The sequence below is a fragment of the Myotis daubentonii genome, chromosome 15, assembly GCF_963259705.1.
Source record: "Myotis daubentonii chromosome 15, mMyoDau2.1, whole genome shotgun sequence".
In the NCBI taxonomy this organism is placed as follows: Eukaryota; Metazoa; Chordata; class Mammalia; order Chiroptera; family Vespertilionidae; genus Myotis; species Myotis daubentonii.
The window spans coordinates 3,195,575-3,216,252 of NC_081854.1; the positions used below are offsets into that span (position 1 = coordinate 3,195,575).

Sequence of the window (20,678 nt, forward strand, 5' to 3'; positions counted from 1 at the left end):
GGCTGCGGGTCTGTTTCCTGATTCGTCATAGAAGCCACAGCCAGGCTGCCGGGAAGACGTTGTTCCCCTTCCTTGGGGCTGCTGACGTGGCCGCCGTGACAACCATGAGACCGGCAGGGCCAGCCTCTCAGTGGCCACACCCTGTGCGTCAGTACTTACAGCGCCATGGGCTCCATCTGCACACTCGGGACCAGATCGAGAAGACGCCATGACCCCCACCCTCACGGCCCTGCTCTGCCTCGGTGAGATGGGAGTGGGGAGGGGGGCCCTGGATTGTCAGGACCCCAGGACTCAGGAGGCTCATGGGGAGGAGGGTGCTGCTCAGGGTTCAGGGCGAATCTCTCACAGGGACTCTCTTCCAGGGCTGAGTGTGGGCCTCAGGACCCCAGTGCAGGCAGGTGAGTCTCCCCAGGTGTCCCAGGTCTCACTCCTCCCTGGGGACAAGGGGCCACCCCATGGGAAGTTGGGGATGGAGGAGAGCAGTTCTGGGCTGATGGATGAAGGACATCTGAAAAGCTCAGGGCTGAGAGCTGGGACCAGGGGTGGGAATGTCCTGTGACCCAGCCTCTGATTCCTTACAGGGCCCCTCCCCAAACCCACCATCTGGGCTGAGCCAGGCCCTGTGATCGCCTGGGGGAGCTTGGTGACCATCTCCTGTCAGGGGACCCCAAGGACTGAGAAGTATGGTCTATATAAAGAGGGAAGCCCAGCACCATGGAAAATAGAGAAGCCACTGGAGCCCGGGGACAAGGTGATGTTCTCCATCCCACACATGACAGAGCGTGATGCTGGGATATTTCACTGTTACTATTACATCCCTGACGTCTGGTCAGAGCGCAGTGACCCCCTGGAGCTGGTGGTGGTGACAGGTGAGAGAACACACAGGGGTCCCAGCCTCAGGCCCTGCCCTCAGGAAGGGGGTTGGCTCTCAGGGTGTCTCCCTCTCACAGCCCAGCCCTGGGGGACATGAGGGAGGTGTGAGTCCATTTAACACGCTGCCTCCTCCTCTCCTAGGATCCTACAGCAAACCCAGCCTCTCAGCCCTGCCCAGCCCTGTCGTGACCTCAGGAGGGAACGTGACCCTCCAGTGTGGCTCAGGGCAGGGATTTGGCAGGTTCATTCTGACTAAGGAAGGAGATCACAGGCTCTCCTGGACCCAGGACTCACAGCGACAGCACAGTGGGCGGTTCCAGGCCCTGTTCCCTGTGGGCCCCGTGACCCCTGGCCACAGCTGGATGTTCAGATGCTATGGCTGTTACAGGAACAAGCCCCAGGTGTGGTCACACCCCAGTGACACCCTGGAGCTCCTGGTCTCAGGTAAGGAGCCCGAGTCCTGTCCCCTCCATGTCTCTATGTTTGGTTAAAGATCCTTCCCAGGAGGTCCCCAACCTAGGACAGGAGTGAAGGCTTCAGGGGAGGGTCATCCACAGGGGAATCCACCCCTCAAAGTGATGGATGGAGCACAAAGGGCCCTTCTGCCCCTGCCCCTTCCTCATGGCCATCACCAGATTCTCCAGGGGACCCCAGGGCCTGGGAGGGAGCACCTTGCCAGGGCCACCGGGAAGATCAGGAGACAAGTATGAACAAAGACAGCATCTCTGGCCGGGGGTGGGGGGCGCTCTGCCCCTCACCCTTCTCTGGTCTTTTTCCCAGGATCCTCTGTGGACCCAAACACCCTACCCCCAGAGCTCACCTCCACCACTGGTGAGTCACTGGGGCCTCTTTGTTCTGGGGGAGCACAGACCAACCCAGGGCAGCTCTGAGAGCCTCTCAGAGGATCTAGCACCCCCTCACATAGGCTCTACCCCTCACCCTTCTCTGGTCTTTTTCCCAGGATCCTCTGGGGACCCCAGCTCCCTACCCCCAAAGCTCACCTCCACGACTGGTGAGTCACTGGGGCCTCTTTGTTCTGGGGGTGCACAGACCAACCCAGGGCAGCTCAGAGAGCCTCTCAGAGGATCTAGCAGCCCCTCACATATTCAGGGATAAGCTTGTGTTCTGGGGACTGAGGCTGGTGTGGCAGTCAAAACGGAGGGAAATGTGGGGCCCAGCTTAGGGGAGCAGCGGCTGGGTTTCAATGGGGAGAAGGCAGGGCCAGGACTCACCTCCCCATCCTTGGCTTATGATGCTCAAACAGGTGGGCATCACTGTCGGGGCGGGGGTCTCAGTGTTCCCTGGGATGGTGATTTTATTATTTTTAATTATTATTTTTTTTAATGTACAATTCAGTGGTTTTTATTGCATTCAGAGTTGTACAATTTAATAATCACCACTATCTAATTTTAGAACCTTTCTTTTTCTTTCCTTTTAAAAAGACATGCTCACCCCTACCTGGTTTGACTCGGTGGATAGAGCCTCGGCCTGTGCACTGAAGGGTCTTGAGTTGAATTCTACCTCAGTTGCAGGCGCCTACCTGGCCGGGGCCCTGGTCGGGGCACATGCAGTAGGCAATCAATCCGATTTATCTCTCTGAGCCTTGGTTTCCTCATTTGTGAAATGAATGGAAGGGGGATTGGCATTCACATGTTGCTTGATTGTTATGAGGGTGAGAGGTGATTCATTCACAGACCCCCAAAACGTGCCTAACGCACAGTAGGTGCTCAATTAAGTGGCATCATTGGCTCATTCATGACATCATTGTGTCCAAGGTCTTCAAAACTTCCATGAAATTCTGATCGGAGTCTCTGTGGCCTTCATCCTGCTGCTCTTCCTCCTCCTCCTCCTCTTCTTCCTCCTCAAGCATCGGAACAAACGCAGCAGGTCAGGTGAGTAGAGGATGGGGAGACCTTGTCTCCCTGAGAGGATTCCCATGTAAGTACAGTTGTGACAGGTGGGGTCCTGCGTGGAGGTAGCAGGGGTGCACCCGGAACCTGAGGGACCATGCTGGTGAGGGAGCCATGAGAAGGTGTCTTTGTCAGTTTGCAGTCGAGAGCAGTGGGGAGTGGGCATGGTGGTGAGGAATGGGGGTGGCGTTGAAGTGGTTGGGAGCTTCATTGCTTTGAGGAAATACGTAAAGGTATGGGGTGAAATGCCCGTGAAGAATTTAAAAATGTGCAGACAGTTGGCTAGAAAAAATTGGAGGCGTTCCATTGGAATTGAAGATGTCAGTATTGTTACTGAATACAAGTTTGGCTGCCTGCTGTGACGGAAGCTGAGGCAGGTGAGACAGGTGCTGGTGGAAAGGATAGACGTTTTATTCATGTGCAGACGATCTGAGAAGTTGGAGGACTCCTGTCCTAAAAAACCATCTTGCCCTAACCAGCTTGGCTCAGTGGATAGAGCGTCGGCCTGCGGACTGAAAGGTCCCAGGTTCGATTCCGGCCAAGGACATGTATCTTGGTTGCGGCCACATCCCCAGTGGGAGGTGTGCAGGAGGCAGCTGATGGATGTTTCTCTCTCATCGATGTTTCTAACTCTCTATCCCTCTCCCTTCCTCTCTGTGAAAAATCAATAAAATATATATTTTAAAAAACCCACATCTTAACATCTCTGGTCAAGTCGGTGACTTTTTAAAGAAGAAGGAAGGGAAGTGTGGACATGTAGGCAGCGTTCTTGCTGGTTCCAACAAAGATCTTGGTAGCAGCATGCTGACTCTTTCAGTACCAGTCACCCTGCTCCTTTCTTAACAGGAACTGGAACTGATGCAATGTACTAAAATAGAAGCTAAAACAGAGGTTGTTAGGGGGGAAAAAAGGTTGTTCCTGTTTTTGTTTCAACAGACTGGTTTGTTTATTGGTTAGCCCAGTTAATTCTGGTTAGTACAATATTGCATAAAGATTATATGCTTTTCATTCTGTTACAGTGTGACCTAATGACAAATTATATATATACTGAGTGGCCAGATTTTTATGACCACCACTAATTTGCCTACAAAATTTGTGCACTGGGTGGTGGGGGTGGGGGGGTGTCCCTCAGCCCAGCCTGCACCCTCTCCAATCTGGGATCCCTCTCACAATCCGGGACTGCTGGCTCCCAACCGCTCACCTGCCTGCCTGCCTGATCACCCCCTAAGCACTCCCCTGCCAGCCTAATCGATGCTTAACTGCTTCTCTGCCCGCCTGATTGCCCCCAACTGCCCTCCCCTGCCAGCCTGGTTGCCCCTAACTGCTCTCCCCTGCCTACAAGTGTCAGGTGATCATAATAATCTGGCCACTCAGTGTGTGTGTGTGTGTGTGTGTGTGTGTGTGTGTGTGTATTTGACATAAAAATAGTTAGAGGTATAAGTGTTTGCACTGTGTGTACTAGCTCAGACCTAGACATAGTGACAGCCCACTAGAAATAAGCACACCGATCCTCTATGAGAGAGCAGAGATGTAATAAGAACAGACTTAGACTGTAAACATGTTTTTTCGGGTTCATACAATTTTATTTAAAACAACCATGCAAGTTGGAGGCACTACCTTTTAACTTTGTTTATGTTGAATTCCAAATGAACCAAGGTGGGGATCACAGCCTCTGAGGTATAGTGGAGCCCCGGGGGCCAGGTTCTGGGCTAGTTTGGAAGCTAATTTCCAACTTTGTACAGGTGCTTCGAACCTTGAAGTGAAGACCAGAGCACTGCAGAAAAGGTAATTTCTTCCCAAACCCCTCCCACCTCTAGCTGTAGATCCTTCCACACTGTCTAATGCTCTTGCCCTCCTTGCTCAGCTCCAGCTCCATGGCTGATGTCCAGGACCAGAACCAGTGTGACGGTAATCATGGAGGAGGTGAGGTCCTGGTGGGGCATTGGGGCAGGAGGAGTTCTTGGGAAGGCTTCTGGGCTTAGGGGTGAGGAAGCATGAAAGTCCCAAATATGTGTGATCCCAGGCACATCCTCGCCCCTCAAGGAACCTCGGTTTTCCCACCTAAATTTCAAGGAGAGTGTGGGATTGGGGGATTTCAGGAATCTTGCATGAGATAGGATCTTCTCATTCTTTAGATGCTCCCATAAGAGAATCCCAACCTGAGGAGGACAGAAAGATGAACAGCCAGGTAAGATCCCTGCCCTGTCCAGGACACCCAGCAAAGGCTTGTTAATACCCCCAGGGGAATCACTCCAGGCTCAGGCAGGGGGTGGCCACCTTGCCTTCCGTCCTGTCAGAGGAATTTCTGGATGTAGAGGACAGATAAGTGGGAGAGGACAAGTAGATGGACAGTCACGTGGGTCCTTTCTGCTCCCAGTGCCCTGACTTCTCGCCACCCCAACCACCCACCTGCCTCTTGCTCTGCCCCCTCCAGGACACTCCATCTGAGGATGCCCAGGATGTGACCTACGCCCAGCTGAATCACTTGACCCTCAAACGACAGACAACTGCACCCCCTTCTCCCCCGTCAGACCAGCTCCAAGTTGAGCCCAGCGTGTATGCTTCTCTGGCCATCCACTAACCCAGGAGGGACTCAGACCTCACACTCCAGAGAGAGGAAATGCAGGGACCCCAGAAGGTGTAGGAGCTGCCCCCATGGACACTCAGCTACTGACCTGAGCCTGAGGACGTTATGTAAGCAAGCAGGATGTCATGAGACCTTAGACGTCACCTAATTCTGCAGAAGAAGATAAAGATGAGCTCTATATCTTTAGAAACAGAGCAATACACTGCTACATAACCAGTGATCGAGAGAAGAAAATCACATATGAAGATAAAACCTTTTTTTTTTTTTTTACTTAAAAGATAATGTGACTCATATTCTTACTTGAATGGAAATGCAGCTGTTACACATCAACTGGGAAAATTAAGTACCTAAATGGAGTTACTAGAAAGAGAAGAAAGCCTGACACCCAGACATCTAGGTGAGCATTTAAAGTTAAAGAATAACAAATGCATCCCACCGCAGTGGATGGAAGGATATAAAAATTATAAGAACATATATTTATATGGAAAAGAATAAAAAAAGAGAGAAAATCCATTGTGTTTGTCTTCCCGGGCTGCCATAACAAAGGACCACAGTCTGGGCAGAGCAGAAAACAACGGAAATCCATTCTCCCGCTGTTCTGGAGGTTGCAAGTCTGAGATCAAGGTGCCAGGAGGGTTGGTGTCCTCTACTGCCTCTCTCCTTGGGTAGGAATGGCTGCCTTATTGCTTCAGCTTACATGGTCTTTCCTTGGCGTGTGTGTGAAGGGGAGCGGGAGAGAGAGCGAGACCCAGTGTGTTTCTACTGTTAAGGACACTAACATATCGGATCAGGGTCCCACCCTTATGATCTCATTGAAGCCTAATTACTTCCTCATAGGCCTTATCTCCATATACAGCCACAGCGGGGTTAAGGGCTTTACCATGAATTTTGACGGGGGGGGAGGACATCAACATTCAGTCCACAACATTCTGAGCGCCCCCGGTCCCCAATTTTGCGTCCTTCTTCCACGCAAAATGCATTCATTCCAGCTCTATAGTGATCCAAATCTCCACTCTTTCCAGCATCACTTATCCAGTTGAAAATTCAAAGTCTCATCTACCTATTGTCTACGTCAGGCATGAGTGAGGCTCAGGATAGGACTCCTTTTAAGGAAGAATCCCTCTGCAGTCATGAACTTGTGACTGAGACAAGTTCCAAAACGCACCACAGCAGCAGATGTCGGAGAGATATTCCTATTCTGAAAGGGAAACATCACAAAGACAAGAGTGATGGGTTCTAAGCACGCTCAACAACCAGCAAGGCAACCCTTCCTTAGATCATTTTTGTCTCTTTTGGGTTCAATTTTTTTAAATTCTATTTTTCAGTTACAGTTTACATTCAGTATTATTTTGTATGAGTTTCAGCATAGTGATTAGATTAGATGTTCTGCCCTCCAGAACATGGGGTGGCAGCGTCACCTCCATGGCTCAGCTGGGTGACACGGTGCCTTCATCTCCCTGTGGGGACCCTCTGCCCTGTTGAAACCAAGGAAGTGATTCTAACTTTGAAGTCAATGGGGCAGCCCTTATCACCTCTGAATTGCCTTTGGGGGTCATTCTTTCCCTTTCTTGAAGAACAATAGTGTTACAGGATGGGGTCTGGGACCAGAGCCAGGCTACCTTGGGCCGACTGGTAGTGTGTGAGTTCTTGACTCCGTGTAGGCAAAAATTTCACAACACAAGTCTAGGTGCTTTTGAGAGTAAGTTCATTAGAGCTGGGGACAGTGAAATAAAGACAGGACTTAAGGCAGAAGAAGCAACAGGAGAGAGGAAGTTAGAGACTAAGGGGTCTTGGAGACAGGTTCAGAGGATAAGCCCAGGATGAGCTGCCACTGCTCACAGCTCCCCAGGTTTCACATTTCCTGGGGTCCCTTAGAATTTCGGAGAAAAACAGCAGAGATAAGAAGGTGTGAGTGTGCTCTAACAAGAGAGCATGAGCTGGATCCTTTGTATTGAGACTTTTTATCTCGTTGGAAGGCTGGACTCCTAGGGGAGGTCTCAGGGGAAGGTCTTAACAGAACATTCATTAGCTTTTCAGGTGTGTCCTTCAATATGTTGGTTCAGCAAAATGTGCATGGGGTGGTGGTGGTCAGGGGTTATTTTCTGGTTCGTTTCGTTTTTAAAGAACATCGTTGTTAGGGTCACTGAAGGAGGAATGCACAAGGTCAAAGAGGTAAAGAATTATAAATTTATTAGAGGTCCAGTGCACGAAATTCATGCAAGGGGCTTGGCCCTAGCAGCCACGGTGGCTTGCCTCAGCCCTTGAAGCCCCAGCTTCATCTGGGAGGTCGTCAAGAAGGAGTCTGTAAGGTCATTCAACTATCTGGTTTAATTAGCATATTACGCTTTTATTATTATAGATTAGGTAATCTGTAAACCAGATGGGCTGAACCCCGAAATGGTGCCAATACCCAGGGGTGGGGAGTCAGAGATTTTAAAGGACTCTAGGTGGGCTCTTTCAGCAGGAAATTCTCTGGGCAGGTCCAGATTCCGGGAAAGTCTGAAGGGGAAAGATACTGATCTTAGCAAATGGAGTGTGGTCTTAAAGGTCAGTTCCCAGGGGAGGAGGTATCGATTCAATTACTTAATCAGACCTAACATTCCAGCCTTTTTGTTTTATGGAATAGGGATGGTGGTCATATCTTTCATAGTTACTTCCTGCTGAGGGGACATCAAGATTGTTGCGGGATGGACTTTGATTATAGTCGGCTAGAACACTGTGTAGACTCCTCATGGTTGGAGTGGTGGGGTTGAAGCAGTATGATTTCCCTGAGAAGACTGGTTGGTGAAGACCGGAAAACAGTCCTGATGAGTGACTTGGGAGGTACCAGTAAAAGCTGGTCCTGGGGCAGCCACAAGTGTCACTTGTCTGGTTTTGTTGCTTTTCTGGGCCTGGAGCTGAAATTCAACTGAGGCCTAGATGTTATCTTCAGGGAAGAAGAGATAACTTCTAGGGATGTTACTCAGGGAGTCTAAACTGCCTGACTAGTGATATGAAAGGGGAGGTAGGTTACCCCTGGGGGTAAGTTTCTTGTTTTTCTAGTTTTTCCCCTTGCTAGGCATCTGGAGCTTTCTTCCCTGATGAGTTTCTGTATCTAGACCACCATCCTTGCTCAGGGGGTGGGGGGGTCTAATATTCTGGGGGGAGGGTCTAACAATTCCCTCCTCAAGGATTTTTGGCACTGAATTCTTTCAGGGGGAAAAAGGGAGGGGGGCGCACAAGGTCTCTTCCATAGCTGCTTCCTGCTGAGAGGGGGTGATATTTTCCTTCAGAGCCAAAAGTCCTTGCTCTCTGTCAGAGGGACGATGAGGCCTGGGCACAAAAGGAGGTTGTGATGGTGTCTAGGAGTGGTATTTCCTGAGGACAAGTAGGGCTTGTAACCTGGTGGAGACCATCTGTTTTATAAATGTTAGTATTGTTGGGGCAAAAGCTAGAACAAAAATAATTATGACAAATGGTCTGGTGAAAGGAAAGAGACATTAGACTGGGGGGCTGTAGCCAAATATTTAAGAAAACTAGATACATGTAGGGTTTAGTTTGGTCTTAGATTCCATTTAGAATTTTTAAAAATAAAGAGCAAACAATATGCAAGATTTTAAAACATTGCACATGGCTCACTGAAGTGTGTATTGAGCACTGGAAGTAATTCCTAAACACCCCAATGTGTGGGTCACAAACATTGGGAGAACTACTGCCAGATGCCTTCCATGGGGAACTATTACTCTAGGCTTGCCCAGTGTCACTGACAGGATACCTGTTACTCCTGAGACTTTTCTGTTTGAACTCGGCTCTGAATCTTTGCAAGTCCCTTCCTAGAACAGATTGAAATTTCTAGAACATTATTTTTAAAACGAGTGACCCGGTGCAAAAATTCATGCACATTGAAAGGAAATTAATTAGAAGGTGGCCAGTGGGGCAGGACTGGGTGAGACAAGCCGGACATGCCCTGGAGCCTACCTCCCGTGGTCCCTCCCCGACCACACCTGGGGGGTGCTGCTGCTCCAAGGGCATCTGTGGAGTGAGTGGGGTCCCTCAGGCAGCATAGGATTCAGAGGTAAGCCCAAGACAAGCTACTGCTGCCTACTGCTCTCGGAGTAGCAAACTTGGGATGATCTGTGGAACCCTCCTGGGTTTCAGCACCAAATGCTAGGGTCCCCAAAGGAGGAACATAGGAGTCCAAAATGGGTAAAGAATTATGAATTTACTAGGTCATCTGTAAACCAGATGGGCTGAGCCTCATAGTGGCACCAGCACCCAGGGACAGAGTCGGAGATTTTAAAGGCCTCTAGGTGGGCTTTTTCAGTGGGGAATTCTCTGGGTGGGTCCGGATCCTGGCCAAGTCCAGAGGGAAAAGATACTAGTCTTAGCAAATGGAATGTGGTCTAAGCAAAAGGGAATGTTGGTTGTGAAGTGGTCTAAAGGTCATTTCCCAGGGGTGGGAGGTATCGATTCTATTATTTGATCAGACCTAACAGTCATTAAGAACATCATTGAAGGGGGACAGGGACTGAGGCCACTCTGCCCCAGGATGGTCTGGAATATGTAAAGCATTTGCTCTTAAGTGTCATTGGTTAGAGAAGATAAAACCTTGTGATTCAAGGTTTTAGAGGATTTGAGCTGACTGTAAATTGCTCAAATCCTTTGGCCTTGTTTAATATTTTGTGCCAGTTTCCCTCATTCCACTTGTCAAGGAATTTCCCTTGCTTCTTACTATCCTGCCACCATAGCACACGCTTGCAGACAGATAACTGTATCATCTCATCCTGTAGTATCTGAACAGTGTTTCTGCTCCTACAATCCCATCATCTCTTTGCCTACCGACAGTCCATCCCCGCCTATGCAGTTCTCCCCCAAACCCACTCTCATGTGTAGCAACAGGAACAGCCAAGAATTTTCCAAATCACTAAGTTGTGGGTCCATGTGCTTCACAGTTCATTCTTCAACTTGTCTCTCTCCTCTCAAAGGTGACCATGAGCATTCGGAAGGACCCAGGCCACATGCCACCATTTTGCTTAGGAATGTCTTCAGCTAAATATACAGTTTTAGGGTCCCACATTCTACCTTCTAGAAGCATTAGGAAACAATTCATCTAAGTTATTTGCCCCCTTTATAACAATGATAAACTCTTCTCCATTGTCTAAGGCTATCTTTACCATTTCCGTCTGAAGACTCACCAAAATGGATATTACCATCCGTGGTTGTGCCAACATTCTATTCACCATTCATCATGCATTCTCTGAGAAGGTGGGGCTTTCTCTCCATGTCTCTGAGCCATCACCAGAATGACCATGAAGGTCCATGTATCTGTTATGTCTGATCAAATAATTGAATCCATACCCCTTCCCCTAGGAACTGGCCTTGAGACCACTTCACTGCCGGGGTTCTTGTCCCAGCATCAAGAAGGGTTCAGGAATCTGGAAAAGGTGCTGTGGGTAGATGACATAGGAATCCAGGGACTAATAAAGAGTCTGGAGATGAGATATAGTTTTGAAAGGCATTGGGGGTCAGAGGATCTTCAGCTAAAGGAACTGAAGAGTACCTCCTTGCCTAGGACCCTTGCTTTTATTAACACAATTTGTTCTAAGGCAAGGTGGAGACAATACACTTCAAAGGGTAAGGTTTCAAAGGGTACAGAGGAATTTTCAGAATGGGGGAATAGCCTACGGCTGTTCAGGTGTTTGGCCAGTAGGAGGCAATAACATGTAGATTAAGATGCCCTTTAACTGTCTGGCAGCCACAATCAGTTTCCTATTCAGGTTGGGGGAAATGCCTTCAGCCATTCCCAACAGGTGACTCCATGTGTGACTCAACCCTGTTGAGTCCCCAAGTCTCATCAACCTTTTGATGAAACTCTTGAAATTATGACATGCTGGAATTGGTCTACAGCACTTCACAACCAACATTCCCTTTTGCTTAAACCACATTTCACTGGCTAAGACCACATTCCACTTGCTAAGACCATTCTCTTTCCCCTCCGGACCCACCCAGAGAATCCTTCTCCCAGAAAAAGCCCACCTAGAGTCCTTTAAAATCTGTGACTCCTTCTCCCTGGGAGTGGGAGCTATTTTGGTGCTCAGCCCATCTGATTTTCCAGAGGACCTAATAAATTCACAATTCCTTACCCCTTTTGGCCTCATGCGTTCCTCCTTTGGCGACTCTAACAGTAGCCACCAGCAGTCCGTTCACAGTACCTAGACTTGTTCTCGCATGCACCTCAAGACCCCTTCAGCTTTTTCTCATTACCAGCTCCAACGCTGCTTCCAGGTCTTGGTAACAAATTTTATATTATTCTGCTCAGGCTCCTCTAACAAAACATCATAGACTGAGAGGTTTAAGCAATGGATATTTATTTGTTTTCCGTTCTGGAGAATGGAAATCCCAGATCAAGGAGCCAGAAGGGTCAGTGTCCCATAGGGTCTGTGCCTGGGCTCCCAGGCGGCCCCTTCCTCCTGTGTGTTACCATGGGCTTTCCTTGGTGTGAGAATGTGGAGAGAAACAGAATGAGCTCTCTGGTTTATCTGCTTTCAAGGCAAATGATCTTAATAAATCAGGACCTCACCCTTATTACCTTATTTAACGTACTTTCTTAGAGACCCCACTTTCCCAAATACAGTCATGCTGTGGGGGTTAGGGCTTCAGCATATGAATTTGTGGGGACACAAGCATTCAGTCCATAGCATTGATAATGCCCAAAACATTTATTATTGAATATTATTAAAATGTATAAAATCCAGTAGCACTGAATAAGAGACAGAGATATGGCACCGAGAACCTATATAAGTAATGAAATGAGACATCACTACAGATCCCACAGACTTCTCTAGTGTCAACTTAAATACAAGCTCCAATGACCAAAACATTGAGGTGATTTGGGAACACCAGAGGAATTGCAATTCGGGACATGAAAACTGTATAAACTACAGGTGAGTTCTCTAAGGATTTGAGGCAGGCTGTATTTATGGGCAAGAAATTCAAGGAGGTGGTGGGAAACTACAGTCCAAGGGGAAAGTTCATTGTTGAGGATGGGGAGAAGCTCTTGATGGAGGTTCATTGGCCAAAAATGTTTCCGTTTCCTTTAGATCAGACATTTATGGGGAATTACTCTTTCAGTCCGTAAATTTAGTTTACCTCAACCCATGTGTGAGACTCTCCATTTCATACCCTCCAGTTCTATTTCAGAATGAAATCTTTTCACAATACGGTCAAACCTCAGTTCTCCAAGATCTCCCATCTCAAACAACTCAATCCTCCACCAAATTGTTCAGGAGGAAAATGTCTCAGCTGTGGAACCAAGTTTCTGTTTTCCACCCGACAACCCCTTCATGCTGACAAAAGGTGTCTCTCAGACAACAAACAGAGGAGAGAATGCGTTTGTTCCTGGAAAAAAAAAACAAAAAAACAAAACGGCCATTAGCACAATTTTAAAACTTGAAGAGGCCATCAAGAGTGCGGATGTTGCGAGGGGGCGAAAGAGACAATGATCACGGGCAATGGAAGAGGTCGAAACACTGGTGTTGATTTGGATAAAGGAAAAGCAGTTAGCCAGTGACAGCCTTTTGGAGTCAGTGATATGTGAGCACCTAAAAGACAACCCTAGGACGTGTGCTGAAAGTTATTTATTTAAGGCTAATAGAGGGTGGTTCGATGACTTTAAGAAGACAAGTGTTTGTTTATAGATTAAACAGTACATTAGATATGTTCTGTTTTTAAGAAAGGTTAAAACGGAATCACTTGGGGGGTCCGAAACAGATTAATTCAATTTACATTACTTATAATGGGGAGGGGGGAGAACCATTTTTGAACAAATCACTTCCCAAACAGCCTTTCACAACAAATTAAGAACCGAGGTTTGCCTGGCTAGCATGGCTCAGTGGTTGAATGCCGACCTATGAACCAGGAAGTCACAGCTTGATTCCCAATCAAGCCACATGACTGGGTTGCAGGCTTGATACCTAGAGGGGGGTGTGCAGGAGGCAGCCCATCAATGATTCTTTCTGATCACTAATGTTTCTATCTCTTGCTCCCTCTCTCTTCATCTCTGAAATCAATAAAAATCCTATATAATAAAAGGCTAATATGCAAATTAACCAAACGGGGGAACTCCCAGTTGCTATGACATGCACTGACCAACAGGGGGCAGATGCTCTCTCTATCTCTATCTATCTCTATCTCTATCTCTATCTCTATCTTTATCTATCTCTATCGCTATTTCTCCCACCTTGCCTCCTTCCTTTCCACTCTATCTAAAAGCAATGCAAAAAAAATACCTTCAGGTGAGGATTAACAAGAACACAAAAGATGAATTTTCTCGACAAATCAAAGCTGTAGCCCAAATTATGGTCCTTTAATGTCTAGGACAAGCCATGGTCCCAGGAGGACAGCTCTGCCCGAGGAATGAGGGTCCCTGAGAGGAAAATGACGCTGGGGCTTATTTCCAGGAAAGAGGGGCTGGAGGCTGTCTTTGTGAAAAAAAGGGAACTTCATGAAGAAACATGTTCTAGAAAGAGGATCCACAGTCTGGTGTCATAGAAGGGACCTGTTTCCTTCCCTTATTTCCCTGCATTTCCCCTCTGTGCTCATTGTCACAGGGACATCGCCCTGAGCTGCACAGGGAGAGGGTGAGCGTGTCCCTGTTGATCTGAGATCTGCAGGCCCCAGGCACCCATGGCTTCCTGAAGAGTCTCCAGGGCCCAGGTGGCACTGTCCATGGTGAGGACCCCAGGGAGGTGCTGATGGACGGGCTGAGGAGGAAGGAGACCCCGTGGGGGAGGCTCTGACAGGGAAGGACGTGCCCTGGGTCACCTCAGCTGGAAGGGGCATCTCAGGAGGCTCCCGGTCTATTACCTGCTTCACCATGAAAATGAGAGCCAGGCTGCTAGAGAGGCTGTACCCTCCCCTATAGGCTGCTGATGTGACAACCCTGTGACGGGAAGGACCAGCCTCCAAGTGACCACCACCTGTGTGTCTGTCTGTCCATTCCGCTGGCCCTGTGGCCTCCTCCATCTGCTCAGCTGAGGCCTCCGGGAGAAGATGCCATGACTCCCACCCTCAGAGCCCTGCTCTGCCTCGGTGAGATGGAAGGGGGAGGGGACCCTGGTCTGTCAGGACCCCAGGACTCAGGAGGCTCATGGGGAGGAGGGTGCTGCTCAGGGTTCAGGGCAAATCTCTCACAGGGACTCTCTTCCAGGGCTGAGTGTGGGCCTCAGGACCCCAGTGCAGGCAGGTGAGTCTCCCCACGTGTTCCAGGTCCCACTCCTCCCTGGGGACAAGGGCCACCATCCAGGCAGCAGGGAAAAGGGTGCAGATCTGTCTAACAGACAGGGGCCATCTGGGACCGAGAACTGGGGACCAAATGTGAGAATGTCCTGTGACCCAGCTTCTGATTTATTCCAGGGCCCCTCCCCAAGCCCACCCTCTGGGCTGAGCCAGGCCCTGTGATGCCCCAGGGGAGCCACGTGACCATCTGGTGTCAGGGGACCCCAGGGGCTGAGGAGTACCTTCTGGAGAAAGAGGGAAGCCCACGACCATGGAAAAGACAGGAGCTACTGGAGCCCGGGGACAAGGCCAATTTCTCCATCACACACATGACAGAGTATGATGCAAGGACATATCACTGTTACTATCACAGCCCCACCGGCTGGTCAGAGCGCAGTGACCCCCTGGAGCTGGTGGTAACAGGTGAGAGGACACTCAGGGGTCCCAGCCTCAGGCCCTGCCCTCAGGAAGGGGGTCTGCTCTCAGCGTGTCTCCCCTCTCACAGCCCAGCCCAGGGAGGACGTGAGGGAGATGTGAACCCCATTTAACACGCTGCCTCCTCCTCTCCTAGGATTTTACAGCAAACCCAGGCTCTCAGCCCTGCCCAGCCCTGTCGTGACCTCAGGCGGGAACGTGACCCTCCAGTGTGGCTCAAGGCAGAGATTTCACAGATTCATTCTGACTAAGGAAGGAGATCACAGGCTCTCCTGGACCCTGGACTCACAGCCACAGCCCAGTGGTCAGTACCAGGCCCTATTCCCTGTGGGCCCTGTGACCCCCAGCCACAGGGGGACGTTCAGATGCTATGGCTGTTCCAGGTACAACCCCCAGGTGTGGTCACACCCGAGTGACCCCCTGGAGCTCCTGGTCTCAGGTGAGCAGCCCTGTCCTGTCCTCTCTGGGCTCCAAGGTCATCTCTGTCTCTGTTCCCAGCAACGTCTGAGATGTGATGGAAGTAGGTGGAGCACTGGGTGGTTTCACAGAGGAGGGTCATCTGTGAAAGGGTGGACACAGGCAAGGACCTCCCTCCCCTGGGAAAGCCGGGCCTTGCAGTCTCAGACAGGGCTGAGGGAGGAGGGAAGTGGCACTACTGGCATGAAACCAAGAGGAAGTGAGATTTGACTGAAGTGACCAGACAGAAGCCCTACCCCCTGACTTCTGGTGGCTCCACCTCAGAGCAGAGCATTGCTGCTCCCAGGGGCACATCCCACAGGCAGGACCCCAGGAAATGGGGCTGAGTGTGTGCGGACTCAGCTCTCCTGGGAAGTGAACTCTGAGAACCTTTTCCATCTGAACAAGGGGGCTGCCTGCCATGACCTGCAGGGGCGCTTTCATTGCTGACTTCCTGGGGCACCTCACACCTTGTTTGTCCTAGACCTGCTCTGGGTGCAGCCTCTCTGGGCCTGTCCTGCTGCTCCCAGTCATTGTGACCTTGTAGGGATTGAAAAGCTGAGGGAGTCAGGGGGCAGGTACACTGATTACCCACCAGGCCTGGGGCTCAGCTCAGCAAGAGGAAGAACCAAATATTTGGAAACACCCACTTAGCATCTCAGCTCCTCCTGGTCCCACACAGAATCTGTGGGGTTTTCCACTAAAAGCCAGCAGCCCTGCATAGTTCGCCTGGCATCCGGTCCCTAAGCAGGTTGGAGAGTGTGTGGAGTGGACGATGGAGAGCGGGCCAGGTTGGCAGCCTTTGGTGCCCAAGCCTGGCTTGCAGCACAGGGAAGATGGCTGGGCTGGAGATGGGGGAGGAGAGGCCGGGAGAGTTGCAGAGAGGACAGGGGACACTCCCTCCGCTGCTCATTTCCAGAGCCCCTTGAGTGGAAGCCCTCACCCACACAGGTGGGGTCTCTGAGCCTTCTCAGAGCAGGAGAGATGGCTGCTCTGGCCAAGGTGGGACCTGCTGTGGGTGACAGTGCCATACCCACTGGACACCCTGCTGTCGTGAGAAGTGTCCCCACCTGTAGGCACCACTCTGCAAGGCCCTGTGCTCACCTGAGACACAGGCAGGACCATGGAGGGCTCATGAGGAACTAGGGGCTCCTACCCCAACATTGTGTGAAATTCATGTTTGCTCTCTGCATTTTCTATGCATACCTCTCTATTCTTTCTCTTTTGCTGGGAACTTGTAGGTAATACTTGCATATATCAATTTAACCTGGAAACATTTATGACTTCAAAAACATGGATTTATTCCTATTTTAATTGGGGTTATATTAAATCCATGTATTTATTAGGAAGAATAACTTCTTTTTTACATGAAGTTTCTTATAAAAGATGCTTCACATAGTTAGTTTTTATTGATTTCAGGGAGGAAGGGAGAGGGAGAGAGATACAGAAACATAAATGATGAGAGAGAATTATTAATCGGTTACCTCCTGCATGCCCCACACAGGGGATCGAGCCCACAACCTAGGCATGTGCCCTGACCAGGGATCAAACCATGACCTGCAGGTTCATAGGTGGACGCTCAACCACTGAGCTACACCGGTTGGGCTCAAAATGTTAATTTCTGCATTTCGATGCATTTTTCAGTTTTATTCATAAAATTGTCCTCACTCATAGCTCAAGAATTGCTCAAGGTCTACATATATACATGTATGCATATTTGAAACCAACCCATGGATCCTGGGTCCTCAACTGTTGCATAAATATAAGCTTTTATACCCAGATGAGTTAGCTTCCCTTGCACAGAGTTTCACAATAAGCAGAGAGATTAGAATAACTAATTATGGCCCTGGCCATGGTTGTCTAGTTGTTAGAACACTGGCCCATGCACCACAGGGCCATGGGTTTGATTCCCAGTCAAGGGTCACAGGCTTGATCCTCAGCCCCTGTCAAGGCTTATGCAGGAGGCACAAATTGATGTGTCTCTGTCACATCTCTCTGTCTCTATGTCTCTCTCTCTCCCCTCCCCACTGCCTTCCTCCACTCCAATCTCTCTGAACATCAATGAAAAAAATATCCTCCACTGAGGATTTAAAATAAATAAGTATATAGATAAACAAAGAAACAGTACCTATCCCATATAATAAAGGTGTAATATGCAAATTAACACTCACGCCCTCACAAGATGGCTGCCTACAACCAGGCCAGCAGGTGCGTTAGTGAGGGACGACCAAACGACTGAACAGCAGGCTGCATTGTGTGGGGTGACCAGGTCAGCGCGGGAGGGGGGGGGGCAGTAGGGGATGACCAGGCCAGCAGGGGGAGCAGTTGTGGATGACCTGGTTGGCAGCAGGGGCAGTTAGGGGTGACCAGGCCAGCAGGGGGGGCAGTGAGGGGCAATCAGGCAGGTGGGGGGGCAGTTAGGGGCAACGAGGCAGGCAGGCAGGTGAGCAACTAGGAGCCAGAGGTCCAGGATTGTGAGAGGGATGTCCGACTGCTGGTTTAGGCCCAATCCTGGCCTGAATCAGCAGTCAGATATCCCCTGAGGGGTCCTGGATTGGCAAGGGTGCAGGATGGGCTGAGGGCACCCTCCCCCTGTGCACAAATTTCATGCACTGGGCCTCTAGTGGTCTATAATGAGAAAACATATTTCTCTCTCATCCTGAATTCTCTGGGCAAAGCCAAGGTGCTCCAAAATGACTCAGAAGCAAAGTCTAAACTCAAAATTTCCAGGAAGCCTGAAAGAATCCATGAAAGCAGAAAGGACCCTTCTCCAGCAGAAAAGGGGTTCATGGAGGAACTGATAGCAGTTAGGTCATGCGAATGGGGAAAGTTATGGGAACGCTGGGCTTGAGTGGCATCAACTCCTTACACAGCCCACTTCTTTCTGCTTCTCAGGAGCAGCTGACACCATCAGCCCCTCACAGAACAACTCAGACCCCAAGAGTGGTGAGTAGGAGACATTCTATGTTATAAGGTTCAGCACAGACGGTCATGTCCTGTTAAGGGAGGGGGTGCCTGGGTGGACATTCAGGGTCCTGGGTGAGTTTGTCCTGCCCTGACCTCTGTGACTTGTTTGCCCACAATTTCCAGCCTCCCACTTCCAAGACTACACTGTGGAGAATTCCATCCGGTTGGCCGTGGCTGGATTGGTCCTGGTGGTGCTTGGGGTGCTGCTACTTTGGTCTCAAAACAGCCAGAGAAGGACCCAGGAAGCAGCCTGGACGTGAACATGGAGGGAAAGTGCATGGTTCAGAGAGGGGGATCTTGGGAAGGTTCTGGAAGATAATGTGGGACATATGCTGAGGGACCTGTCTGCAGCTCCTTGCAGGTGGAGGAGTCATCGCTCATGTGCAGGGACAAGGTCTTGACCTTCTGCCCTTGGACTGTGGTCCTTTCCCTCCCGGCCCCCGTGAGTCCTGTGACTGGTTCCTGACTTTCCCCATTTTGGTAAAATTAGTATTTATCCCACATGGCAAATACAGGTCCACACCTCCCTACACTTGCATGGAATATGTTTTCATTTATTTCTAACCACACGGACCTTGATGTCTGCACTGAGTCCAATGCCTGCCGTCTATTGTAATCAATCTACAAGATGCACAATCCATCCTGCTAAAGATGAACCCACAGGAGGTCCTAATGGCCTCTATGGACTCCACACGCCCCTCACCTGCCCTTGAGGCCACCTGTGAGCTTTCTGCAGCAACCTCACCCCTTGGGATGTAGACCTGGTTGTTTGAAGGGGTCCCCTGGTCTGTGCTGCCTCTGAAACCCCCATTGTTCAAAAAAGTGCAAGACACAGATGATGGGTTACAGATGTACACACTTGAAACCTATGTCCTGCTATTCACCGATTGCACTCCAATGAATTTAATATAAAAATCACTGATTCCTTGCATTTGCCACTTTCTCTGGTATATATGCCCCCTTCATGGCCAAGGTCAAGTGCCCATATAAGGTCCTCACGCAGACTTGGAAGGTGATGCATAAACTGACCCTCACAAAACAATACAAGCCGATGTGGGACACCTTTAACACCACACTGATAGCCCCACGGTGCTCCGAAGTCCTTTCTAGTTTATGTGTAACGATGGTTTCTACTTCAAGGTTGGGGCACAGTTTCCATGAAAACACAAGACCACAGTCCCAACCCATCCAGATGAGATGCACAGAGAAATGTTTTAATATCACTTGTGGGAGAGATGAATAATTTGTACATATTAGACCAGGCATTCGTGTCATTTGCTCTTATTAAAAGTTTTTTTCACCCATTTCATTGATCTTATAAATGTTCAGTTGAGTCTCCAAATTTGTACAGACTTTATGTATTTCAAGGACATGTGATGAGTGTCTGTTTAATATAGTATTTGAAAGACTAAAATGAATTTTATAACACACAATTGCATCATATTGTTGAATATTTATATAGCAATCAGCCAATTTTATTAAATGATGACAATACATTCTTTATTCATACAACATACCCTTTAATGATTTGGGATAAGAGTGTATGGCTGCATACATTTGGTTTTATTGGCAGGTGTCCTTTGATCTAACCCTTGATCCAGCCATTAATCTTTTAATGTTTGGTCATAACTTAAAACATTTTCATTGTTACCACCTTTTATTTAAGTAGAGTTTTTTGTTAAGTAACTTTTGAACTTTAAGATTTTTAATCATTTTTTATTTTTCAACTACAGTTGATATACAATTCAATATTAGTTTCAGGTGTACACCATGGTGATTAGACATTATATAACTTTCTAAGGGATCATCCCAATAAATCTTATACCCATCTTGACACCATACATAGATATTAGAATATTATTGACTATATTTCTTATGCTGTACATAAATCCTTTGACTATTCTGTAACAATCAATTTGTACTTCTTAATCCCCTCACCTTTTTCACCAGCCCCCATACCCCTCTCATCTGGTGAGAATAAATTTATTCTCTGAATCTATGAGTTTGTATCCATTCTGCTTGTTAATTTATTTTGATATTTAGATTCAATTGTTGATGGATATGTATTTATTGCCATTTTGTCACTCATAGTTATTTCTTCTTCTTCTTCTTCTTCTTCTTCTTCTTCTTCTTCTTCTTCTTCTTCTTCTTCTTCTCCTTCTTCTTCTTTTTCTTCTTCTTCTTCTTCTTCTTCT

At 48.7% G+C, this 20,678-nt stretch overlaps 1 protein-coding gene across 1 annotated transcript; it reads left to right on the forward strand.

Moving 5' to 3' along the window:
• Positions 1-5: 5 nt before the first annotated feature.
• LOC132217257 (leukocyte immunoglobulin-like receptor subfamily B member 4) lies at positions 6-20,471 on the forward strand. Its single transcript, XM_059667350.1, has 17 exons — positions 6-242; positions 363-398; positions 582-869; positions 1,015-1,317; positions 1,654-1,704; positions 1,835-1,885; positions 2,649-2,765; positions 4,526-4,568; positions 4,648-4,706; positions 4,919-4,971; positions 5,218-5,361; positions 14,286-14,439; positions 14,558-14,593; positions 14,764-15,048; positions 15,197-15,499; positions 18,412-18,462; positions 18,607-20,471. The coding sequence occupies exons 1-17, from the start codon at positions 209-211 to the stop codon at positions 18,741-18,743; spliced, it is 2,145 nt and encodes a 714-aa protein (XP_059523333.1). The 5' UTR covers positions 6-208; the 3' UTR covers positions 18,744-20,471.
• Positions 20,472-20,678: the final 207 nt, after the last annotated feature.

What these genes read in the sequence shown, in the direction of transcription:
- LOC132217257 (XM_059667350.1), top strand. Translation starts at nt 209, where the DNA reads ATGACCCCCACCCTCACGGCCCTGCTCTGCCTCG. An exon ending in ATGCTTCTCTGGCCATCCAC is followed by an intron (nt 5,362 to 14,285) that starts TAACCCAGGAGG and finishes CTGCTGATGTGA; the next exon opens with CAACCCTGTGACGGGAAGGA. An exon ending in CAACTCAGACCCCAAGAGTG is followed by an intron (nt 18,463 to 18,606) that starts GTGAGTAGGAGA and finishes CACAATTTCCAG; the next exon opens with CCTCCCACTTCCAAGACTAC.